General features: G+C 41.8%; 1 protein-coding gene across 1 annotated transcript in view; it reads right to left on the reverse strand.

Annotated features, from left to right (window-relative positions):
- CEP85L (centrosomal protein 85L) overlaps positions 1 to 25,575 on the reverse strand; it is a 119,448-nt gene extending 93,873 nt beyond the window's left edge. Inside the window, exons 1-2 of the mRNA XM_075087514.1 lie at positions 25,021 to 25,575; positions 8,064 to 8,225 (exon numbers count right to left, since the gene is read on the reverse strand). Coding sequence (XP_074943615.1) covers positions 8,064 to 8,225; positions 25,021 to 25,069 — 211 coding nt within the window. The 5' untranslated portion in view covers positions 25,070 to 25,575. The remainder of the gene's footprint in view (positions 1 to 8,063; positions 8,226 to 25,020) is intronic.
- Between the last annotated feature and the right edge of the window lie 2,157 nt (positions 25,576 to 27,732).

The raw sequence follows: 27,732 nt of genomic DNA on the forward strand, positions 1-27,732 counted from the left end.
CCTAAAGATTTCATTTACCATGTTTTCATTGGGAAAAACCCACACCAATTTTCCTTCTAAGTTTGATTGGGTAAGAAGCATTTAAGATGGTGAAAAGAGAAACCACAATGACAATAGTTGCTTTAAAAACAAACCAGTCACAGTTCTCCAAGGAATTTAACATACCAAATGCAACAAATTTGCACCTAATTCTGCCTGAAAATTAACAGTCCAGCTGTTACCAACTATCACACAGGTGAGGTTACTGCAAACAAACTGCTCATGAGTAGACAGTCAAGCATTCTTGCAGGCTTTTTTTTTTCCTCCCCTTACCAGTCCCCACAACTCAGACTGTTTCATTCCATCCAAAACCTGGGCTACCTAATGAAACTTGTAATTTGCTGCATACTTCTCACTTTCTCATACACTTAATTCCCCTAATGTGAAGAAAGTCAGTGACAAAGTGAGATGGAGTAACTACGCTTCATGTAAGAGTAGTCTCTGCACATGGTTCTTTCTCACTGCTACCTTTATACTGCCAGAACTGATGTAAAAAGCCCACCTGACTTATCACAGAAGCTCATAGAAACACAAGGGAGGCCCTGAAAAAGGTTCTCTTTAACAGGGAACTTTTACATTCTACTTCAAAAATCTTTTTACACTGAAATCATAGCTAAAATAAAGGATGATGTTAAACACACTAACTGGACTTCACACTTTAAAAAAAAACCCAAGGGTTTTATCTGTGCATACATTAAGGTAGAAACAGTTCTGTTGAATAAAGACTAAGAGCAAAACATAAGCCCTCCAGAAAACGGCAGTGTTGTAAAACTGTTAAAAACCAGGGATTTACAAACCTTTCTCTGGAGGGTACAACCAGTCTTCTCTGTCAAGTCCTGAGCTAGAACTCCAGGCAGCAGCACAGGGCTTTTCTTGCTCAGCAGCAGGTTATAATCAACTCACTGCCTACATCCCAAATCACTACAGTCTATCGCTACGTGCACTACTTTGTCTATAGTGGAAAGGATTAAAAAGGAGTCCTGTGATTTTTTTTTCATATAAGGCTGCAAATGCTACTTGAATATGTACACTAAACAATGACTAGCTACAGAATGTTTCCAGTGTTCATACAAAGGTAGGTTACACCGCTAAATGTTCCTCTCTTTTGCTGTTCTGAAACTGGTCTCACTCCTGTTTGCTTCAAGGGATCCTGAGTTACAGAGCTGCTGAATGTAGGCCAAAGTTTTCTTTGACTTAACAGTAGCAAGGAAAAGTGCAAAGTCCTCCAAGAAATCTCTCAGCAGAGATGTACAATACTTGGCATACCCAGGTCTCGAGATACTAACCTAAACAGAGACAAGATCAGTCTATGATGCTCCTTATTTTCCCACCAGAATGCCAGTTATCCACCACACTCCAAAAATACAGATTACAGGACATATTAAAAACAACTCCCCAAGATTTCACCTGAGCATGATGCAAATGATATGGAATAAGGGGCAGAGATTGTACTGGGTTTGGCTGGGACAGAGTTAATTTTCTTCATAGCAGCCCCTGTGGTGCTGTGTTTTACACTGGTGACCAAAACAGTGTTGCTAACACACCAGTGTCTCAGCTGTTGCTGTAGAGTACTTACACAGCATCAAGGCCTCTGCCACCCTGGCAACGGGGTGCACAAGAGATTGGGAGAAGACACAGTTGGGACAGTTGACCTGAAATACTGAAGAGATTCCATACAATATAACATCATGCTCAGCAATCAAACTGGGGGGAGTTTTTTCCCCAAAGTACTTGTTGCTAGGAGACTGGCTGGGCATTGGTCTGCTGATGGTGCTTTTGCATCACTTGATTCTTGTTTGGTAGGTTTTTCTTTCACTTATTAAACTGCCTTTAGCTCAACCCACAAGTTTGGGGTTTTTTCCTTGCTTTTGCTCTTCTGATCTTCTCCCTCATCCCACTGGGGGGGAGGGGGGGACGGGGGGGGAGGTTGCACGGGGACCTACCTGCCAGCTGGGGACAACATCCCACACCATCTCAAACACATTCATTCTGATATAAGTCAAACAGTGACATAACTTCCAAAATATACATGATAGACATAACTTTTTGTACAGTATGAAAGCAAATGCTGCCAAGTCCTAAGTAAGCACAATTTATTTTCACTTAATTATTTCTGATCAGACTGAACAGAAGTCAGCTTTCTAAAAACCAAGTACTGATGTTAGCTGAAGGCAAAATTCACTGAAGTTCATTGGGCAGAAACTCCCACTAGCTGGAAAAAATACTAGCAGGATTTTTTTATGTGAGTCAAACTGAGCATGTGCATACTGTAAGCTTGTTTCTATGGAGGAACTATCACAAAGAAGACAAAGTATGAAGTTAAAGAAGCATCTATTTCTCTCTGCAGAACGTTCACATGTGGAATTAGTGAGTGCCTTTAGTTCAAGTCATTTTCAAATTCAAAGTACAAAGGGAGTATGCTACCGTCACTTGAAGCAATTTCCCCATGTCTTATTTTACTGGAAAACCTAATTAGCATCATTTTTTCCTATCCATTAAATCCTGGAAATCAGTTACTAGAATTCTGAAATAACCCATGTTCAAATCCTACCAAAAAAACCCTCAGAAAACAAACAGCAAGCTCTGAGCATTAATATTTATATTCCCCTCAGAAGTATAGGCACTCATTCTAGCAAGGGATGACAGTACCTCTTTTACAAGGAACTAGGTCTAGTACAGGCTTAAGTGAAGTGCACATTTCTGATTGTCAGGATAGATAATATCCAAGTAACACAATAAGGCTGACTCACAGAGGGCAGGACACTGCTTCACAAGGTGAAAGTTGGCAAGCAGGGAGGAAGGAAACGAAGGGAGAATGCCTCAAACATCATTATTTTCTAACCTCCAAATAATCCAACTACTTCACCAAACTTACACCACTACTTGCCAGGATCCAAAAGCATAAAGATTAACCTCAACTCAAGTAAGTTCAGGGACTTGTCTGAAAATCCATCATGTTCCACATTACTGAGCACAGTAGACAATGAGCACAAAGTACATTGTCAGCTCTCAAGATCTAGGATCCTTGTGCTATTGCACCTTCCTGACATCAAAACTGATCGCACAAACTAGTATTTAACCTCTACGCATTCTCAATCCTATTATCTTTAGCAGCATGCTAAGCTAAACAAAACAGCCCTCCCCAAGACACTCAGATTTTGTCTCCGGAAATCCAGCTCTGCCTTTCACGATATTAATCGGCTGTATTTATTAGATTTTTTTTTTTCTTAAAAAAAAAAAAAGGGGGGGGGTGTGGTGGAAAGCAGCAGGGGACAGGGAGGAGTGTTAGGAATACCATGCTCAGGATCTGCTGGAAGAAGACTGCTTGAAATAGCAAAATCAAATCGCTTTGAAGCTGGCTGTACCACGGTCCCAGGTGTACCAAGAAATGCTACAATTAAATTGAACTAATTAGCTTTTTTTTAATCCGATAGAAAGGTAACATATTCCAATCAAAATTAGAGACAAAGAGAGTTCCCTGCCCTCATTGCATTACACCAGGTTCCTAATCTATCAGTTAAGCATTCCAGAGGAGTCACATCTATACAAAATGCAGTGAGACAATATATCAAGCGTGCTGCATCTAGTCCACAATACTCCCTGAACCACTACTTGTGAAACTCCTCTCCCAAAGGCAACCTATATATACAGCTGTGGAACCACACGTTAATATGTGAACAGACCACACCTATTCAGATTTCTATATGAAAATGACACAATTACCCATCCATCTTAAATCAGCATTTGGGGGAGGGGTGTATTTTTAAATAAAGTTTTTTTAAAAAGATAAGCTAGCAGAACACCAACTCCCCAGTAAAAAAAGTAGTAACTCTGATACTCTGCATCCAATCTCTCTCTTCAGGAAAGCAACCTTTATGAATTTTCATGCCTATTAATTTGCAACCAGAAATGGTAAATCAAGAATCCTATTTAAGGGAGAAAGATCTGCTTTACGAGGAACTTCCCACCGAACAGCAAGCTTATCTGATGGAGGAAGATGTTTTGGCCTGCAAGAGCCATGGGCCCTGCACCTTGTCGCATTAATATCAGGTTCTTATCCCTCCTGTCCAAAAGGCAAAACTCAGAATGTGTACAGGGGAAACAGCTCTGCTGAGGTTTACAGCCCATTTAATTTCTGATAAGACCCAGATTCTTTAATTAAGTCATATAAATAAAAACAGTCTCAAAAATGCTTAAAATATAGACTTCATGTTTACTACATAAATACTACTGAAAGAATGGTTATACAGAGACTGATGGATGACCAGCATAGGTGTTACAATGGTTATTTAAAGCTCCAAGTATAAATGCTATTATTGCTGATGGAGCATAGGAAACATTGTGCTTCATGAATGTGTTGCACATTTCCATAAAGTATCTCACGCCTTTTTCCCCAATAGACATACTAGACTGTAAAAGAAGCACTTTAATCAAGACCATGCATATTATGTAGACAGAGAATTAGAGAAGTCATAATTTAGAAGTTCACCATCACGTTTCCTACATCAAAAGAATTCTAAATTTCATTTCACAGCTCCTTCTGGAACCTGCTTCCATTTGAAAGGCTTCTGAGTTGCACATATATAAGACACAAGATCCTGTAACTGAAAGTTGTCAGAACTTTATACCTCTACTTTTTCATTGAAAGAGAGGCTTTTTTCTGCCACCCACCACCCCTTAACCTTGTTTCCTATTTTAGCTTCACTTCTGAAATAGTATCAACAGTCATTTGCTCGAAGTCTGAAGTTGAAACACAAAGTACACCTGTCAGCTGTTTGATGTTGGGAGCTAATCTTTTGTCCCTATGAGCATAAGCCACAAATGTTAAGCCTGCCAATTTCAGAGCTGCCAGTGAGAATGAAAACAAGAACAAGAAGGGTCAGACAGTCTTTACTGATAATTGATCAGCTGTTGGCCACCAACTAAAATCTTTTCTCCCATGCAGTTCATCCTGAACACAACCTCCTACTCTACCAGAAACGCAATAACTTTTCAACAGTTTCATAGGGCTCTATATTTTGCTTCCGCCATATTTCTTAACAGAGAGTATGACATTTTTCTGAAGACTAGCTGCAATCAATGCCCAAGAGTAAACTATTCAGTCAGACTTGTACAGGATAAGTTGAAAACAGTAACAACAGAGTTGACTTAAGGTCAACGCAGAGGTAAGTTTAAAGAGCAAAGAACCTGGAAAAGACTATAAAAATATTTTCCTCCTGCTCCACACAGAATACAGTAACTACTTTTATCTTGCTCAAAAGCTGATCCTAATCCAGAACCACTTACTGGAAGGAAACAAACCAACCAACCCATCCACCCAACCACATTAACTGTGGTTTACACAGAGATAAAAATGCCTTTTTACATGACTCCTTAAGTCAGGAGAAGTCTGAATTAGAAATTTAAGATCTCTTTTGCCCAAACTAACATCCACACATTTACAATTTCTAAATTTTTCCCTTCAGCTTCCCCCAGGGCACATCAACATTGCTCAACCTCAGTAACAAAACTCAACTAGTCATTTCATTTCCTAATCTTCCTATCTTTGTACAACATAATATAGAGACAACCAACCAAATACATTTTAATGTAAAAGATTTCTCTTCCTCTTGCCTCTGTCAAAGCCCCTCTCCCCTCCAAATCATACTGGTTTGAGCCAAACACAAGACCCACTTGGCATTATTCTTTAAAACCTGCACTTTCAAAGAGAGCGAATGCTCCTGTAATGAAGTATGAGTAAGACGACAAATTAAAAGAAACATGTAAGATGCAAGGAACAACAGTAAAAACAGTCTTAAAAATGCATCGGAGCTCCACAGTCTGCACCAGAGTATTTACTATTAACTACACATCCGCACAAGTCATTTCACCTGCGACTTAATTTCAGAATTAAAATCTGCTTTAATTCTGAAATTAAAGTTTTTTATATTTAGTAGGCATAATAGAAAGGAAATCGCAAAGCCACACTTCATTCTCTGAGCATTGTTAAAAACTGTAATGATCTGCTGACTTGTGAAAGAAATTCCCTTCCGAAAAATCTCCAAGGGCTTCTTCCCAAGCACCATATTGAGAGCAGATGGCCAGCATCAAGTCTGCAATTACCAGCTTGGCCTGGCAGTCCCACAGATCACAACGATACTCTCTTCTTTCTGTGGATTCAGGGAGGAGGCAGCTTGACATATGCCAACAACTAGGTATCATAGGCAACACTACTTTCCACTAAAAACGTAACTACACATTCCATTTCCAAACCTGTCATATGCTCCTTCCATTAAGTTTCATTTTTCATTTAGGTTTCCCTCCCTTTTTTTTTCCCCCAACTTTTTTCTTCTGCTGCTTATAAGTTTTTCAGGCAAGGTGGCAGGAAATCAATAACATTGAGGGTACAGAACTGACCATTGTCAAGCACTGCCAGAGGCACAAACTTCACAAACTATCTGTGGTTGCAATTTTTCCCTTTTTACTTTGAGAAACCCCAAAAGCAGCTTGTAGAAATGCTCTATTAAGAGCATGCAAATGGACAGAGTTATTAGTTAACTGGTAAAAAAATGCCTATCAAACTTGTGATTGTATCAGTGTGTCATCCCTCACTGCCCCACCCCCCACCCCCAACAACAGTTGTTCAGTTCTGCTCTTTAGCCAGAAAGACATCTGATGATGAGGTGCTGTTTCATTTCCTCTCCTTCCTCCCACCCCTCAAATGGGAAAGCCCTCAAAGCAGGGGAGGGAAGAGCATGTTTTTAATTCAAATACTGCATCTTAAAATACTATTGTGCAATACTTGGGTGAGCCCAATTGTAAACCTACATATATGCGCACTATGAGAAAGCTTTATTCTCCCTACATCTCTTAAAATAAAAAAGAAAAAGCAATAAGGCTTCTACATTAATAACGACTTACTATTTCAGTTTTACACCCAAGAATTTGAGTATTTGACTAAAATCTTTATTCTGCCAAAGCCAATAAAGGTTTAGAAATGAAAGTAAGCAGAAAGAAAGCTATGAGGACTCTCCTACAGAGTTCCTTTCCAACTGACAGATGCAACAGGAAGAGGGTGGAATGGATTTCCTTATGTGCAGAGAGGCCTGACAGACTTAACTGAGGCATTTGGACCTCTCCTCAGTATTGCTCAGCCCCTCTATAGAGATTTCTGTCTCTTACATTGATTCAGCATTCCTTGCTTCATGTCTACTGTTTCTTCCTGTTCTTCCTCATTTCAGCTACCCCTTTTGACAAATTTACCAGGCAGAAAAGAATATCATAGTCCAGCTGTCATTACCTTAGTTTTCGAAAATCCTGCTGGGAAATAAGGCTGTGCAATAAAACCTCAAGCCTTATTCCCGGCCTTGTCTCTCATTCAGGCTTAATTCCAGTGACACATTCCACAGGGTGGGTGCCAATGTTATGATGATCCTGTTACCTTAGAGGCTAAACCCCTCGCTGATAAGATCAACTTTGAGTAATCATGATTTAGCCCAAACTAAGTTTCAAAAACCTTTAGATACCGTTGACTTTCCTTACGATCTTTGATTATGTGTCAAATGCCATGCAATAAGATGTAAACATACTTCTCAAAGAAGAAAGGAGAAGACAACACTCCCCACTTTCCTTCCAGCCCCAATGAGTAAGCTTTCTTTGCTGACACACACAGTAAATACCAGAAAGCATTGTCTTTTCATCAACTCCCTCAAAAGTTTTTCTGCTTTAACCACTTGTTTATCAAGCACTGTAGCACAGGATATTACTTCTCTGTATAAATCTGCCACTTCTTGTAACTGCAGTTATCGAAAGATCTAACACAAGTACTGGCTTTGTGGCAGAGATGCAAGTTAATGCATACAACTCATGCAGAAGTAAATTAATTAAACCTCACCAGGACAATTACTTGGTCCAGCCGGGAAAACAAAGAACTGCATGTACTCAACAGCTTTGGAAAACTACTGTTATTCTGGGAAACATATTCTGAAAACATTTTGGATCGTTTCTCTCTCAGAAACATCCAAAACTTAACAGTGTCAACTCACCTTCCACACTATCAGAACAGGAGGTACCAATCCCAGTGTCCCCGCTGTCGGAAGCTATACTGTGTCTTCTGACAGGATTGCTTTGACCGCTTGATGAAAGGGTTGTGGACTGCCACAGGGGTTCAGTACCAGGTAACCATCCAACTGAGGAATAATCTGAGCCTACAAAGAAGGAAGCCAGAAGTCTGTCATTACAGATACACTAGAGAAGTCAACAACAAAATACCAATCAAGATGAAAACTGCATCCCATGTTTCATAGTTCAGGTTTGAGCCAGACTCTGTGCCGATGCTTTGTGGTTTTGTTTTTTTTTAATACAATCCTTTTACTAGGTGGAAGCATCCCCCAAAAAACCCAGTAAATAAATTTTTACTGTTTAAAAACATAACCCTTAAACTGTTTGTGCACTAACTTTAACAAAATACTTATCATACAATTCCTATTCTAGAACCAATTCTCAACTTACAGCAGAATTTTGCATTGCAAGTGTTTAACTACAATCAGAGAGATGAACAAATTGTAGGACAGAAACCAGTTGAAGAATTGGCCAGTGAAATACAGCCATTTCCAACTGTGCGTAAACCACATGACTGAGGTGATAAAATAAAGCCAGCAATGAAATCATTAACACTGATATCTCAACTAATTAATTATGTTTCACTGTTATCAGTAGTATTCAGTTATCAAAAGATAGACTACCTACTCAAGCAGGAACATAGCAGCACGCAAGCTGTCTCTGTGAGACATCTATCCATCTAGTGATTTATTTAAATAAAAAAGAAAACAAAATTAAACAACTGTTATAGTATTAACTGGTAAAGCACAACTCAGAGCAACAAATAGTTCTTCTGTTCACGGAATTTTTGAGAATGCATGGCCTACTTTATAATCAGTCTCAGGGGAAAATACACCACAGTACAGTCCCAGAGGACCATCACAATTTCCAATAACCAATATCTAAATCTGAGCATTTTTTATAGGCAGAATACTGACCACCATGTTCGCACTCCAAACCAGCAGAGCCACATAAAGAACCTTGGAAAAAAAGCACGACCTGCTCTTGATTTTATATATAATCACATACATACACCCCCTCTAGCAGTTAGCTTTGCATAACGCTCTCAGCAGGAAATGACTCATGAAGTATCAGTTCACATAGAACCTCTCTTATGCTACATATGGTTATTTTTAGGTCATTTAAACATTTTCAGCAGTGTCCATCCAAAGTCGTGACAGTGATTTGCCTCTGCAATGACATCTGCAGATCGCTGCTATTTCCAGCTGTACTTGTTTACCAGTAAATTAAATAGTTCAGAAAAGCACGTAAAAATGACTATGTTTTATATATATAAACCCCCACATATATATGAATACATATATACTCCCCATGTAGCAGCCAAATCACTAGACCTACTAGCCAGAATGATAACAGCTGCTCACCAAGCCACTTGTAAATGGAGAAATACAGTACATGCTTCCTTACTGTATGCACTTTCTAACTGTAACATGACATCTAAGACAGTCTGCTTTCTGTAAGTAGGTTCTTGGAGGTCTCAGATATGCCTGTCCATCTTATTTGTCTCAACTTCATTCTGCTTTGAGGTTACTGCCTCCTCTTCGCTTTAACATATTTTCTCACAGCCTTCAGAATCACTCAGTCCTCCCTCCCCTTCGCTGTACTTGTGCAATGCATTTCCTGCTCTTTCTTAAATCTTTTGCTTTTCCTTCCCCAAAGTCTCTTAATTACTGAGTAGCTTTCAAGTCCAAGGGTGAGGCAGCAGAACAGAAGACCAGAGGAGCCAGACATGAACATGACTGCCCATGGCTCACCCATCACACCCTGTAAGAAAGTCCCAGCAAAGATCCTAAGTGAATACACTCCAGGTGTCATTCTTCATACCCTCCTCTCTCTGTCATCATTTAACATACTGTAATGTGATAGTTTCATGTACAGCTAGTGGGAAACTGGGACGCTTCTTCCTTTCCTACCACCCAGCACATTTTTCACTAAACACTCTGGCTGCTTGGGGAATGGCAATTTTGCTGTCCCTCACTCTAAATAGGTCTACTTTCCACAAGAGTTCCACTTCATACTGCTCAGGCTGCATCTAGCTATTCCAGCAAGAAAAAAGTCGACTTATGGGAGTCCAAGCTAATTAAGTCAGACACAGTTCTGATATAGGAGACATTTAAAAACACATTTACAGAAGAAAAATTTAGTTTCATTTACCCTTTATAATGATGTTCTCCACAATTCAACTCTTTGGTGACATTTCAGCTTTTGTGGCATTAAACAAGTGTTAAAAGAAACGCAGCAGATAATGCTGTGTTGATTTAATGTGTAGTAGTGGTAGCATTAAGCCTCAAACTCTTAGATCTCTTGGTTAGACAAAGGTTCAATATGTGAACCTATAACCACCCATATGTAGCTCCCCAAAAGGGAGCGATACTTTTCACTTTGGTAGAGCTTGGAGGAATAAAAGCTAAAAATACTGCAGAATGAAAGAGAGGGACTTAGATAGAAAAGGACGTTCAGAGGTCATTTACTTTAACCCCCAGCTCAAAGCAAGGCTAATTAGATCAGACTGCTCAGGGCCCCATCCAGCTGAGCCTTAAACACCTCCAGGACACAGATTCCACAATCTCTCTCTCTGGGTAGCCTGTTCCAGCATTTAACCACTCAGTGCAAAGAAGATACTCCTAACATCTCATCAGTGTCTCTGGCGTTCCAAACACGTTGCAGTAAATGCCAAAACATGCAACAAAACAGTGCAACTAGACTGGACAAAAAGACTTTAACATACTAGAGGGGGCAGACAGTCATCCCCATCAGGATCGCTATAGGTACTGTAATTGAGGAAATAAAAAACATCACAAAATACCCTACTATAATCTATTCTCAATTTTACACCTACATGCACACAGCCTAGGGATGCACCAAGCCCCAGGCACGGTGCTGAAGCACAGGTCCAGGAGGACTTGCTAGCACAGCACAGAACAGATGCAATGCTTCCTGGAACACCTTTGCATCCTGGGGCAGTTCAGCATTTCTAAGTTACCTCATGAAGCCTGACTCTTGAGCTAGCAGGCCTAAAGAGGTAAGTGCTGGTATACATCTATAGCTACACACAGATCAGCATGACGCCAACAGCAGTTTATTAGCTTTGGCTCAACGCAGGCCTCCCAGAGCCCATCTGGCTCTGCAGGGAACTACTCAAGTCTCTCCACACGGTGCTCTGGGCTCCAGAAGGGTCTCTTCAGCCAAGCGCTCCCTCTCACTCCCCCTCATGATGCACAGCTGGCTGTGCACAGCTGGAGCACGCCCACAGTGCCTCACTAGGATCACGACTTTCCCTTATAGCCATCCCGTACACAGGCATGGACAGGGGATGGGATGGGGTGGAACAGTCTCATTTTCTCACTCGATGGGCTTCTACTGTTCGGGAACAGCCTCTGCATTTGAAAAGGGTATGTCCCAAGAAACAGAACTAGTTTAGAATTTGAAGAGGCAAACAGTATGTGCTTTTTAACCTATTTCAGACATGCCAACAGAACAAGGTTGCACGTGATCAAGAAACACTTTCTCTTTTGCCTCCCACCGAAGTCCTGACATTAAATGTGCTGCATTTTTTTAAAAAGATAGCTAATTACATATTCCAGGAGTCTACACTTTCTAATGTTTCACTGCACACCGGCATCATTGTTTTACCTTGCTCACCTAATGGTGTTTCTGCACAATACAAGGCCATTACAGAAACAGTCTACATGAAAAGGAGCTTTTCAAAGCTAACTGAACCCAGTCCCATAAATGGCCAAATAAAAGCAACAAGATAGTAGAAACAGACTCAATAATTAAGTCTCAACAGTAAGTTGTAGTCCCCATTCAAAGTGCCAGAGAGCAGACCCCCTCCTCATCGCTGAGGGAAGGTAATTACACAAGTTGCAATAAGGAAACATAACCCATAAAATAAGACCTTATAGACCTCATTAGTCCAAGTCATTATTTAAAACTTCACTTATTAGTTTCACTATTCCAAACCGACCTCCTGAGCCAAGAAGTCCTGAAGAATCACCAATCGCGATGCACCCTGTTCTATGCTCCCCACGTCCTTTTCAACAGCTCTGTAAACACGTGATCTTTCATGCAGCAAACAGCCTACACTGAAAGAACCAAGCGTAAGAGGGGAAGAAGATACACAGGAGTCCCCACGCTGCTCAGCTAGCACACCTGCTTTACCCTGCTGCTCTGATCTCAAGCCTGCCAAACGACAGCTAGCATCCATCTGCCCAAAATACAGAGTGGAGCAAGAAAACCAAGCAAAAAATTCTAATAGATATTTGTGCTGCTAAATTGTATCTTACCATCTGACTATGATTGTTCCTTACTGGGTCAAGAAAATCCACCTTTCAGAGGACTTAACAGAAGAAAAGTAGTGTCATCCTACCTGGCTGTAATTTCCAAAAACAAAGGTGACAAAAAAATACATCCAAGATCCCAAACAATTTTCCCCAGGAGCTTTGTTTATACAAACACTTGACTGCCTCTTTGAGTTTGGCCAGTTAAATATATCAACATAGTGTTGTGTTTCCAGCTTAGGCATTTAAAACAGATCAGTTAACAACTAAGTATATAAAGTGCAGGAAGTAGATTATTTATTAAAAGAGAACAGTTGTTGAAATTTCACTCCACAAAAACATGTATCTTTTTCTGTGTGCTACAGAATGCTGTCAGCTATCACCGGCAAAAAGGCACCTAGTTAATTCTGGATCATTACCACTCCTAATTTCAGTGGCATGCACAGATCCCACATGATCTACATATACAAAATAATAACAGCACTGTCTTAATATTTGGTTCCTAAAATACCTCTAACATGCTTGAATGTAAAAAGTATTATTTTAAGTGACCGCTATAATACTGTTATTTTACCTAGATGCTGAGTGGAAACCGACAACAAAAGACTTAACTGGGTTTCACAGCAGATACATCCTAACTTAAGGATACTGATTTTTCTATTCCACGCCATGACCTTGACATAGATTGTGACCAGAAATTAATCACCCATGACAGCCAGTGTAAATTTATAAAGCCAAAGGATTCTGAAGGAAACTGTCACTACACTGCTATCAAAACTGACAGCTATGCAAAGCTCACTCCAGTCATCATGGATGGGACCAGGCTGTACAGTGTTTCACACCACGACAGCACTGAAGCCTGCCTGAAGCTCTCTCAAGGAAAAAGTCAGCATTTCAGCCCAAACACACTGCCAAAGTTATTTGGTTCGCCCTCACCATCAACAACTTCACCCAAAACCCTACTAATTAAGCTAGAAAATCATACACTAGTGTTTTGAAATAAGTCAACCCACCTTCAGCCCAATTCCCCCATGCCTACTCATACAGCCCCCTGATACTGTTGAACTTATCCCAGTTGCAACCTCTCCCTCACCCCATTCTCAACAAATCCTTCAAGGTTTCCCAGCCTCTCTTTTGCACTCTCTCCCTGTCCCACATGGCTAAGTAACCACAGACCTCTTCAAAAGGAAAAGTCTACAAACAAACCCACAAACGGTCTTTCAGTGAACCATTTCCTGTATTGTAGGAATAAACTCACTTCAGTTGGAAAACTTTTATGTTTACTCATCATAGCTGCAAGATCATTACTGCTCAAATATTAAAGAAAGCCTCACTTTGGTGCATGTTTCATGCACAGTTCTTTGCCAATATTATACTTTTTTCAACTGCTGGAAAGGCAACACAAATAGTGAGAAAGGAAACAGACAGGGGAACTTAAAATTGAAAAAAAAAAACAACAAAAAACACAAAACAAACCCAAAAACCTTTCCAAAAAGTAGACACAAGAGCAGATGTCATACTTTAACAAATTTATATAGGTTTTTTTAAAGAAACCTGACAGTCAAACGATAGAATGGTGCAACAGCAGCTTCCTTCAACCAAAGGTGAAGCAAAAGATACGCTGGATTCATTCAATCTGATATCCCGACACAATAAAAAGAACCAGGCACCAAGTGTTCCTTGTAGACACAGGCAAAAAGAAAACTTACATGGACAAATAAATACTCTTCAAAGTAATGTTAAAAAACTGGCATCCCAACCCTGACATCTAGTCAAATATATGCTAGGTGCACTTCATCTCTATGACCCTTCTGCAAAACAAATTGCAACTTCTAGTAATGCAAATGTCCAAAACAAGTTTCAGGTCTACAGTGCAACCTCTTCCCTTCTGACATGAGCAGGACACTGGTAAGAGAGGGTTTCTAATGCTTCCAGGGAAGATGACAGTTCCAGGACCCTTTTCACACACACTCTGGAGGTGGTGGAAGCTCACGGCTCTACCAGCTGGCCATGAACTGAGGTACCAGAAGGTCCTAGTCCCTCCTTTCACATGAACGCAGCTGAGAGTAGGTGGATGATACAGCTTAATCTAAGTGCAAAAAGCAGCAGGGCAAAATGGGATGAAACGACAGCCGTAACTACTGAACTTTTACATTTCAGTTTCTCAAAAGCACTTTACAATGTCAGATAGCTAAAGTATGATTCATCCTGAGGCCTGATATCCTTTATTAGTGTCCTTTCTTGACAGAGCCTGCAGGCTATTTAAGTTCCCCTAGTTTTTCAGTTAGAAACTGATTAGCGCAATCCTAAGTATAAGGATAAAAATGTACAGATGCAGAAGGAAGCAGGGAAAGAAACACAGGAGTGCAAGAGTTTAAGCAGAAGAATATTGAAAGAGACCTTTTTACCATTGTTTTTACTAGTACAGCCTGATAGCATACTGCCTGGCATACAAAGGCACATGCCTGTCCTCTGTACTATTCGTGTGCAAAAAAAATTCATTTACTAGAGAGAAACACAACATAAACAGTAGAGGAGAAAAATGAAAGTCAAGAGAGAAACAGAAAGAAGAAAATCCTCAAAATACAATCCTCAAAGTAAACACACACCTGACTGGCAGTATCAATTAAAAGAACCTGACTATGGTCATGTTTTAAGGAATATAAACTTGTGCTCCAATTTCTTAAGAGAGCTAAATTTTAAGTAGATTGTGTCACCAAGCCTCCAGCTTCTTTTACCTCTGGAATTCCTTAAAATTTAAACCATTTTGGTGCTAGTGTCCCATATCCCCGTGTCCATCCGTCCCCCTTGAAGTTGCTAAATATACTATCTCTTATCATAGATAATTATAGCTATAGAACCTGTCTTTATACAAAATAATATTTCAGTGTTAACTTTCACACATTACAGTTTTTTATGACTTTACAAACTAGAAGAAAAAACAGGAACCAAGAATAATAAATATGTCAGTCTAACAGATGAGCTTTAGAGAATCTTGCCATGGCAGTTAAAGATGTAATCAGGTAGCTCGCTCTCTATCAACCCCCTACACCAGAGTCCACAGAAAGTAAGAGGGGCCCAGCTCTGTCTTTCCAAAGAGTCCAGCTGGCTAGCTTATATGGGTAGCTAAAACAGGTTTGAGCTGAGAATGCTAATTGGATCTAGTGGTCAGCTGCTACGCAGAGGCTGCTCACCTTTCCCAGCCACATACTCGCTTTTGCTTCCCCAGCGTAAGCCCTGCCACTCCAGATCCCACAGAAAGTGAATCAGGAACAAACTGTCCCTGCTTACAGAAAAGGTTATCTGCTAATTTGATTTCCTAAACTGGCTCAGCAAGGGGCCAGACTAGCAGTGCCAGACTGGGAGGGTGTAGGAGCATACAGGCACATTTCTGATGCCTAGCAGCGACTAGCTAGTAACTAGGCTTTTCCCTACTGCCAAACTGCATGTCAAGGCAGATTCTAAACTGGAGCAAGATAGGCATAAATCTCTGCTGGCTTCACTGTGGAGGACAAAATCTGTTCAAGTAGCAGAAAGGTGTGTTTAGCACAGCATTCTACTAGCTAAAAAGGTAGCAAAATCCTTAGACTGACAAAGTACATAATGATGGACTCAGCCTCCCTGATTTCTATTCTGGAAAGCATGTAAAACAAGAAAAATTTGTAACACACTGATTTTTATACAGGCAGCATTTAGCAGTAGTTATTTAATATCAACCCAGTGATGAAATTCCTACCTTTGTCAGGAAAGAAAGAGGTTTGCTTTCATTTGATCACTGACAGGAACAAGACCAGGAATTTAGTGCAATTATTGATGGCACTCCTGTGAGTTTTCCGCTTCCAGATAGAGCATTTGCATAAAACAGAACTTCAAAATACAAACTGCAGATGTTTCTAATTTCACGTTTGGCACGCAGACTACATATATTACCTCATGCCTGCTATGCTGGCTTGCCTCTTTGTCTTTGGACTCAATGCACTATTCACCCCAGAGAAACACAAAATGATATTCTTAGTTTCCATTCACTTCCATATCATAACTGCAGAGGAGAAGGCTACCTTTTAAACTTGGAAAGTTTATCACTTACAATATGAAGAGGGGAACAACTAGGAAAATAAACACATTAAGTTATGCTTGAAATTAATATAAACGCCAAAGAGGAAGCCCTCAGAACATGAACTAAGTTCCTAGAATATGTTAAAAATCTATGCATTTGTAGGTGACCAGCTGAATCCTCCTCCTATCAAAAGAAAAACCTAATGATCACAAATTATCATCTATGTTTTAGCCCTTCTTGCAGCTTAGCTTTACTGGTATTCAAAACCAAGATCAGGTAAGTTTTTCTCCAAACTATCACTCCAACATTTTTCTTACAGAATTACCTTTATCCTCCCTCTTTCTGTTTGAAGAGTTAATTCAATCCCCTCTATGCATGGGGAAAAGTGAAGTACTCACAGCTGCTAGAATGAGTCAAAAAAATATTAAACTATTTTAAGCAGTTCCCACACTTTCCAAAATGGATCAAATGAAGGAGTCTAGCAGTCTTACTTTTTTTAAAAAAAAAAAAAAAAAGCATAATTTCTCTCCTCCTTGTAATCAGGTATCAGATTTAAAGGTATCCTTGATGCTACAATAATGGTGAAGACAGAGACCAAAAGAAAAAAAATTTCACTGAAACATTTTGCTCAAGTATAATGACGCTAGAAGTTTTCCCATCACTTTTCAAAGAGGTCTAATGTGCATTATACACAAAACAGGATCTACTTTAATATGGACGTACCAGAGACCAAGCCTCCAGACTATATTGCATGCTAACAGAAGTATCTACCTCATTTAAGGGAGTACCCATATTGTTACATTTGGGTTAAAAGGATGAAATTCTGGCTTTACTTAAGACATTATGAGATTTTCCTTACAAACTTCCAATGCTTATGTTACAAGGCACAACTTTTCCCCAAGCTCAGCTTCTACTCACACCTATTCAATACAAGCAAGTACAAAAAGAAAGAGCAGCAGTAAAAATTAAAAAAGCCCACAACCCCACAAACACCACACCAACAAAACCCTTTCACACTGTACACCATCAACCCTACCTAGAATAGCTCCAGTCAAAACAAGTACTTCTCACGTTTCCATCTTCACAACTATAAATCACTTGTGATGTAAAACTTTACAATAATTCTACTGACCACATAAAAGCCCTTGTTCAATCAGTTTGATATTTTGGATGATGAAGTGAACAGAAAGAGGTTAAGATCACAGCTGGTCACTTTGTTTTCCATAAAGTCTCTAGGAAGAGTGATAAAGTTTTCTGTAACGGTGTTTTCAACGCCTTTTAGGGGTTCTAGCTGGGTCAGACGACTCCCACTTTGTTTTCTTATTACGCACAGAACCATCGGGCCTTTGATCACTGCTAGTCACTGAACTGTTATACAAAGCATTAATTCTCAACTATAACGACATCTCCAAAGGTTCAGAATTGCCAAAAGGTATAAATAGCTTTGCTGTAGAGTAGGCATTCAGGAGAGAAGACACAATCTTTAAAGAAATGCAGACTTGAAAACAGTCTTATTTATTCCAAAGCATTTGAAAAAGTTGCAGCTTTCCACACCATCTGGAAACTACACTACAAAAGCAGTAAAGCAGACATTAAAACCATAAGAATACCTTATAAGGAATCTCAGATCTGACTCCTGGATGATTCAGGAATGTTTCTTGTCTGAATACTACACCACTGGTCTCTTAACATATTAGGAAGTTGAAAGTTTGAAAAGCATCATTTGCTTTTCTGCTTGCGTTTGCTAAGTCTACTTCAGGTGTTTTAATCAATAAAGAGGCAGCATTACTTTTCCTTGGCACTACTCGTCCTTAGCAAGACTGAGAGAGTCTTCTACCACCTCTCCAGTCATCATCCATTATTCTGGACCTGTTTCAACCTGTTTGCAAGTCCAGTAATTGGTGGAAGCTCCACTACCCCGTGGAATTAATGTCACTTTTTCCTGATCCTCTCTTAATCTTCCTTGGCCTTCATGGTAAATCTGAGGATTAACTATATACTTCCTGATGTCACCAGCAGTGAGAAAGCAAGATTGTACCAGGAGATTTTTCCACTATCCACCAGCTGACTGAGGAGCCAGCCCATTTAAATCCAGGTATTCCGCACCCACCTGACACCAGCATAGATGCTTCCTGCAGCGATGTCTCACACCAGGGTCAGGCAACTGTCAATCTCCCCTTCCATATTTATTTAACTTTAGTATTCTCCTGGTACAGCTGCCCAAATTATCTTGCCATAAGGTTGAACAAGTGCTAGAGAGGGCACATGGGAAGCAGTAAGGACACATGAGTAAAGGTACCCAGAAGGGTGGGAGTGACTACCCACTAGATTATCTTAGCTGTAAAAAGAAACCATGCCCTGCAATTTACCCACATACACCCCTTCACACAAAAGGAGTTTACCTGTCACATCTTCTCATATTTCAGGGACTATCATATCTTGAAAGTAAAAAAAAAAAAAAAAAAAAAGGAAAAATTCTCAACACTTGCCCTTCCTTTCCTTTATTTGTGTTAATGCCTCCTTTTACAGAGGAGCCATTTGACTCTCAAAGAACAGGAAAGATTCCTGGGGAATGAGGACAGAATGATGCAGTGCCACTTGCAGCATGGCTGGCTACAGAGAAATAGGTCACTTGAGAGAAGCTGTGCAATCAATAGGATCTCCAAGCCCAGGCAACAAAGCCAGATGCTGTGGAGAACAGTGCCCAGGGAAAGCTAGCATTCTCAGGGGCAATTCCATGGGGGTCAGCAGTTTCAGGGCACGTGAAAGATGATGGGTTAGAACTAACACAAGCCTAAGCACACTCGTAAGCATATTTACACAAGTTATTCCCTGCTGCATGTTCTCCTTCTCTCTAGCCATCCACCTCTGGGCCTGTACAGCCAACCTGCAGTCTCTCATGTGCCATATTTAGAACCTCCTCAACTTGTCCTAGACAGCAAAACTCCTATGTGGGAGCCTAAGACAGAAGCCAGAACCTGACTATACTTCAGTACACCTTCCCCCAGTGTTGGCAGGAGCAAACTTCAGGGCTACATATAGTATTGCTCTAGATCTACCAAAAGAAATACTCAAAACATAACGGCTTCCTTCTTCAGACGTTGTACCAGGTGCAGGTGCCCAGGCGCTGGCAGCAGGGGCTGAAGGGCAGCCGGGGTGCCCAGAGCTGGACACAGCTGGTTCCAGCCGGCTCCAACCCACCCGCCACAGGCATGGCAGTGATCCCTCAGGGAAAGCCTGTGTAAGGAGGAGCAAAACACTGCCCGGGAGCAATGAGTGATGGGGGGAAAGTGCAAGAAGCAGCCCTGCGAGCCCAGGGATGAGAGCAGGAGCTCTGGGCACCTGAGCAGAGATTTCCTGTCAGCCCCTAGAGAGGCCAGGCTGGAGCAGGGCAACAGCATGAGGAGGAAGGAGCGTGGAGAGGAGCTGCCATGGACTGACCCCACGGTCAAGTCTCTTTTGCCTGTGATGGCAACTAGTAAGCAATCTCCCTGTCCTCACCTCAACCTGTGAGTTTTTCCATCCTATTTCCTCTCCCATCTCACTGGGGAGGGGGAGCGAGTGGCTGGGGGACGGGGGGCATCTGGCAGCCAGCCAAGGTTAACCTACCACAGAAGCCAGTAAGAAAGCCACTTTTTGAATCCCATAGCAAATACACTGAATGTGTTTTAAAGCTAATCACAACCACAATGAGCCTGTTTTATTGTCAGAGTACAATTTTAAGACACATCTGGGCATCTGAGAGACTACTGACAACTACAACCAAGTCAGCACTTTTACAGCCAAAAACCAACCAGCACAGGAATTGACAATTAGTTTAACTCCCCAACTATGAAACCACAGACAAGTTATATGATAAAAACAAGCATCCATAGAACACAGAAGGCAAAGCAGTTGATATTGAACAAGTGTAGCACTATCCTGCTTTTCCTTAACTAACCTGTCTACAACAAACAGGCTTTGCTTCCAACAATCGCAGGTGATCACCTCTGGCTGCAACCTCAGGTCATGCAAGAATCATTTCATTTAGGAGGCTTTCAGCTATTCTTACCACCATGCACTGCTACTCTATTTGGCAACTTCTCCATATTTTGAAATGCATAGGTTCTTTACCAGGTATTAAATGCCTGGCTAAAATCTTAGCGTAAGTAATTCACAACTACAACAAGCAATATTTGGTGGACATAAATCCTAGGCATTCTTTGGAGAAACTACAGCTGCTCTTAACCTAACTCGCCATTACTTCACCACCATCTCCTAGTGCAGACATGATGGCTCCAGCTGCTTTTTACTATATACTTTTTCTGTACAACTGTTTAAATTTAATGCATTCTTCTCAAAATCATTAAACCAATTACCACCTCTTTTAATTAAAGTTTTAAAAGCACAGAACTACTGAAACCACAGGTTTATATCCAGACAGTAAATGTTTAACATACAGTTAACATAAAAGAGATTAGAACAATTGCTTACACCAAAGACCAACAATATAATACACCCTTACAACTATCACTCTTTTCTTGCTAAGCAGCTAAGATACTCATGTTTTGTACACAGTAGAAGAGTAGTTACTATGTCCATAAAAGTGAATAGCCTGGAGGGAAGAGGAAAGAATTTGAAAAAAAAAAAAGCGCACACTGGCACTGTTTTTGAAGGGAAGGAACTCATATTCACCACCATTCAAACACAGAATGTCGTTTCACATCATTGCGACCTATGAAATATAGCAAAGGCCATTCTAGCAGCCAGTCTTGCTGCTGGAACATTACATTTTTCAAGCTTGTGTAAGTAATCTTTACAGTGCACCATATACAAACGTGCATATATACACTTATAATTGGTAAACAATTTGAAGTCTATGCTCGGTAACACTAACTCACTATTTATTGCCTTGCCTAACCTGCAAAGATAAACCTGCCTTCTCAAGATGTCCTGAGAGCTGTCATATCCCCAGCTGCAGACATCCAACAGCAGACCAATAAAACTTGTTACAGGAACGAAACCATTGGATTTCTGCCCCCTCTCCACCTCAAAGGATGAAATGGAGTGTCGCCATCCCCGTTTCCCCTACCCTGGCTGTGTTGTGATGCTGCCTGTGTGTACCCCGCGGAGGCAGGGTACACAGTGTGCCCCGCAGGCCTTACAATATGTTGTGACCTTACTGCTGCTGACACTTTGATTGTGACATCATTAAATAATCCTTCAGACCCACGGGTGTCACGCTCACTGCTGACAAGTGTTAAGTATGAGAACACTGGTAACTTCTGGGATTTCCCTTTCAAACAAATCACATTGTCAGGGCTCTAAGAGCAGAGAGCTGCAGGCTACTATTTTTAGGGACTGCCAATCACATCCTTTCGAGCACCTTACTTCCAGTTTTCACCACTTCTTGCTTTCATCACCTAAACAGCTATCACCAGCCAAATTTCAATAGTGGTCAACTATTGGTAAAATTAGACAGTGGAGAGAAGCTCGACCAGAGGTGGTACAGTGTACTGAAAGTAATAAATACTTGTTATTTCATTTTAAAGTGTGTCTGTTTCACTTCCCACAGGCATCTGTTGCACACACATAGCCTAGCTGAATGACTGCATGCCTGAGGAAAAACGAATCTAGATGAACACTTTCATAGTATTAAAAGAGTTATTAACCACTGTGGATTTCAAAAGATGGTCTAGATGAATAAGCACAGGGCTTGAAACCCTGCATATCCTTCACTGCAGTTATTTAAATTCCTGCAGCATAGTGGGTAACTGCTGTCTTCATAGAGGTATAAACTATGCTGCAAGATTTTCATGAACATTTAAATAAAATATCAAAAGACTCTAAATCAACCACATGCATTCCAAAAATAGCGACTTAATTTTTCAGCACAGGTACTGAGACTGTGAGAAACATGGGCAGCAAACTGTGCCATTAAATCCACTGGTTAAACAAGAAGCACCTATCTAAAAAAAAAAATTAAATAAAAATCTCTGCAGCATGCAAACAGACAGCACATTTTTTCAGAGAATCCACTCCTACTGAACTGAAAAGCAAGAACAATTTGGAAATCACAAGAGGGAATAAAACTGAAGGCCACAAATTAAATAGTCCACAAGGAGTGTCCTTGCCTGTTACATTTTAAGAAAACCAGAATAAATTTGCATCTACTATTGAAAAATCTGATAATTCCCCCGTGTAAATAGTTACAGAATTCTTCAACAGGCACCTAGTTTTGTAAGGGAATTGCAAGATTTTCAACAGAAATAGCCCTTCTAAATATCCTTGGATAACTAAAATACCACTAGCAAAATAAACAGTAATAAGCACAGCTTAACAGGAACATACAGTCACTGTTATGCTGCCACAACAATATTTAAAAGACAATCGGAATCTATAACAAGTAGTTGCCATTAAAGAATTAGAAATATTTTGGCAGAAGAAAAATTCCTTCGGCTTGAAAAATAAATGCTTAAACTTCTGCTTACTAGTAGGATGCTTCTGTTCTGCAACAAAAGACTTTTCCCATGGACAGCCTCCTTCTCAAAAAAAAGCCCAAAAATCTAACCTGGCAATAATATAATAGCACAGGATCTAGTAGCCACCATCCCTTCATTAAAATACCACTTGGAGCTAATTAACTTCCTCTTTAAAGGGATTACAAACCTCGTGGAACAGCTTCTCGACTCTTTCAAAGTAAGACTGATGAAGGAAGGGACTACTGTGCTGAGATCATATCTCAAGGTTAAACCTTCGTCTGCTTGCTTTCTAATTAACCACCACCTTCTATTAGCCTATCTTACCTCAAGTTATTGGTTTTTTTCCTACAAGTTTTGGTACCTCACACTTCTACTGCTTACAGACAAACGTGCATTTTGAACTTCACATTGACCCTGAGTATTTAAAGGAAAGGGGATGGGGGAGGAAAGAAAAGCAATGCACAGAAATCAGTTCTCGAGTCTTAAAGGCAACTGACAAACAAGCAAACGTAAAGCATTCATCCAATAATTGATGAGAATTGCTGACAAATTCAACACAGTACTAAACACTCCACTTGACCCCAAACAAAAGGGAAGACACCATAACAAATGGCAACAATCCAAAATTTTCTGAAACAAATGAAAAATGAACACCAACCACTTTTGTACAGTCTGAAGTTAGCGACAATGATATAACTTTCTAATATTCCTGCCCCAAACATGAATAATCAAACACCCTAAATTCCTGCAGTTTCCATCAGAATAACTGAAATCTCTGCATCTAGTGTTCAGAATACCCAGCATCTTTGCAAGCTGCACTACAAAGATAACGTAACGCCATTCTTTTGCGGCAAGCATTTAAAAAAAAAAAAAACAAACAAAAAACAGAACAAAACAAAACCCACAACACTTCAACAAGGCAAACATACACAGAAATTAACAACTTAATAACAGTACAGAAAACAGGAACAATGTCTTCTTGCACATTACAGGGACTGAACATTCGACTACTTGTGGAGATTCAGGCAGCTGCTGAGAACATCTAAGCTGCTCTTGTATTTGCAAGAAAAATCCTGTCAGTCAAAGGCAAAACAATCCTGGCATTTAAAGATGTCAACTAATTGTATACATATTATGCAGTCCTATTTTGCAATCCCAAAATTAGAACATGACACCAAATTTCTGACAGGGGTGGGCGAAGAATTATTCCAACAGGTAAAAAATTGCTCCAACACTAGTAACTGCAGAGCCAAGCTACAGACCTTCGTGGCGATCAATTGCTTCAGAAAGTCAAAATGTCACAAAATATTTGCAGGAACTCTGCCAGAGTAAAGCAGGTGATAGAGTCAGTAATATTTTCAAATCCTGAAAAGGGCATCCAAAAGAGTCGGCACCTAGTCTTACCTGCCCAAAGGCAATGCTTGTATGGCTCCGCAATTAAATGCGCCTATTTTCTTCTGCCAGTTCTGACAGCCTCTACGGTGGGAAGTTCCCCCATCACTTACAGATAGGATGTCTCTCCTGAACAACCTAACTCCAACCGTAAAATTTCAACGTATGCCCGCCGACCTGCAGGAACTGGGCTCTAATTAACGTAGAGGCAGCGAAGTGGTGAGGGAAAAAAAAAAAATAGGACGGGGTCGATTTGTTGCAGTCTAAATTTAAAACGAAGAGCATAAAGGGAAGCGCGCTTCCAGCCTCTGCCTAAGGGTACAGTAACAAAACAGGGCGGGGGGGAAGCCCAAAACAAGGAAATGGTTTATGTAGGTTAAGCTGAGCTTTTCTCATCCGCTGCAAGGTCCAGCTAAGTAAACACCGCGCCCCGCAGCCAGCCGGCACGTCGCCCCCTCAGGGGCCGAGGCGGCGGCGGCGGCGCCGGGCCGGCCCTCGCGCCGTCTCCGTGAGGCCCCACCGCCACGTCCCCCCTCACGGACCCGGGTGCGGAGGAAGCCGCTTCCTCGGACGTTTCTGTGGGGACGCGGGAATCAGGCGGGCCGGGGGAGGGGAAGCGGCGCGGCGAGGCCCTCCTGCCTCCCCCCCAACCCCATCCCTTCCCGCCCGGCGGGGCCGCGGAGCTCCTTACCCGCCCTGTAGCCGCGGAAGCCGAGCTGCGGGTGCAGCCCGCCCCACATGGTGCCGGGCCGGAGTGGGGGAACCGCCGCTCTCCGGCAGCGGCGGCGCGGAGCTGCGCGCTCTCCGGCGAGCGGCCGCGGCCCGGATGACCGGCGGCAGGCGGCCGCTCCCGCTGCCTGGGGAAGGTTAGCGGGGGGCCGCCACCGCGGCGTGAGGGGAGGCTGCCGCCTGCCCCGGGGGCGCCGCAGCCATACTGCCGGGCCGCGACCGCGGGGGGCAGTGGGACCTCGCCGCCCCCTCGCAGCAGACAAAACTTGCTTTATCGCGCTGCCGCCGCCTGCCTCTCTGGCGCTGGGAGTGGGGCGGAGACAGGGGCGGGAGCCCCGCAGATGCTGCTGCTGCTGCTCGGGGACGAGCCGCTTACATAAGCCGGCCCAGGGGCAGGGCGGGTCGGGGCTGAGTCGGCCCGTCCCGGTTGTGCCGCGGCTCCGCCACCCCCGGGCTAGGCGCTTCCCCGCGCCCCGCTCAGGCCCTCGCCGGGGCGGTTTGGGCGCTCCCGCTGGGCTCGGGGCTGTCGGCGGGGCCGGGCGGGACCGCGCCTGAGCGCGCCTCCTGCCGCGGGCCGGGGAGGGGGCGGCCTGCGGCTGTCAGCGGGGAAGACGCTTAATTGGGTGCAGAGATAATTGGTAAAGTGAAATGCTTTTCTCCAGTATTACGGCGGTTGAAATACCCGAGGCCGGAACGTGCAGACTTTGTAGAGCTTATAATAAAATAACAGTTCTCCTCTACTTCCTTGTTTTAGTAAGAAAACAAACTGGAAAGAAGAATCGAAATGTTTGTTTGAACGATCAATTCCGCCAAAAGACCCTCAGTATCATCAGAATGTTTAAGCCACAGGACTGGAAACAAAATGCTCCTCTCAGCAATATTTCAAACCCGGTAAGAGGCTCTCCCTGCCCCAGCTGCTCTACGTCTGCTCCAAATACTTTGAGAGATAATTCTGCAATAGCAGCCTTGCTGTTCTTTGCAACTGCAGCCCAGTGGTCCCCATTGCAAACTGCCTTCTGGACAGGCGTACCCTGACTCTATCAGCAACCCACATTGTCAGACAAAACCATAAAGAGAAAATATTTGGACAGCTTCTAACTTCAGTGTAACCATCCCAAAACTACAAACCCCACTGCCACTAAGATAAGAAAAGCAAGGCTTTAACATCACAGAGTACAATGGGTGGGATGGCTTAGGGAGTTGAGGTGAAACAGGAGTAGTCCTGTATTCATGTGGAAACATTCACAATCAATAAATAAAATCTGTGTTCAAACACTTCCTGCTGACCGGATGCATTTTTAATTAGTAGCGGATGATCACAGAATAGCTTTTATCTCTTTGGAAAGTTATCTGTTATATTTCAGCATAAGTCATATTTTATTTATGCTTAGCTAGGTATTCATAATGTACTCAGTAAAAGAGAGGCCTCAGAAGTACTGGCATGAGCATGTAGAAATGCTGCATATTGTTATTTTGTCCTATTTCTTACCCATGTAAGGCCCTTATGTACTCACTGAAGACCTGACATGACATACATTCCTCACCAGCTTGTTTAAACTATGAAGCGTAACTGACGCTGGGTGTTTTGTAGGTAGACTTGTAGAAACACAAGCTTTTAAAAAGTTAGTAAACACTGAATAAATCCCCCAAATACTCAAACTCCAGGAGATCCCGTCAAAACCTTCAGATTGCTGCTAGAGGTCCTCTGAATGATAAAAGGTTGGAAGCATTTTCAAGAAGCTGCTGATACCGGCTTACAGTAGAAGACCAAAGCAGGAAACTAAATTATTGCTGGTAACATCTCAGTGAAATTGTCCAGCCTTTCAACCCTGAAGCCAACTCCAATATTGAAGTATGTTTGTGAGAGAGATCATGGTAGATAAACACAGATATAAGAAGGAAGAATAAAAGCTGAAGTATCGTGCAAAACACTCGAGACCAAAAAACATGTAAATGGCTTAGTTCAATATCTCCTTAAAGGACTTGTCTGCAAGCAACATTTGTGGCGTAGTATTTTGTTGGATAAGCATGTGTGCTTAGCATATTTACAGGAGGATGCAGTGAGCTCTGAGGAAGCTGAATATCAAGAACAGGAAGGCACCTAGTAGCAGGCAAGGAGAAAAATTACCTCATCTCTGCTGAGCTCTGGAGTTTGTGATGCTGTCATATAATGCAGCTGCAGGAATCCAGGGGCATATCAGAACCCCAGAAAGCTGCATGCCTGGAAAAGGTGTGATAACAGTTCTTCCATCTCCTAATAAATGTCACTGCAGTGTTTTCATGTACCTTGATATTGCCATTTATGGCAGCTTTACAGTTCCCTATGTATCTCCTGTCTACTCGTGAACAATACCACAGAGGAAAAAAAACAGACAGAAAGACCAGGATGGGGGTGGCAGAACACAACCAGGTAGTCTGGCTGAGTCACCTCCGATAACGCTGCTTGCGGGGAAGGTTGACTCAGCAACGCCATGTCTTCCAAGATGCCCCCACCAGGGCATCGGTCCTTTGAGAGTGCTACTGCTCAGAAAAGAAGGAAAAAAACCCATGCTTAAATTTAAGCAGTCAGATAACAGAACCTGAGACACATTCATCCTTTTGATTGGATTTTAAGCTATTTTTGTAGAAACTGAATGTAATTAGTAAAGCTTTTTTGCTACGAGTAACCTCAGTG

Source organism: Phalacrocorax aristotelis, chromosome 3, assembly GCF_949628215.1.
Source record: "Phalacrocorax aristotelis chromosome 3, bGulAri2.1, whole genome shotgun sequence".
Taxonomy (NCBI): domain Eukaryota; kingdom Metazoa; phylum Chordata; class Aves; order Suliformes; family Phalacrocoracidae; genus Phalacrocorax; species Phalacrocorax aristotelis.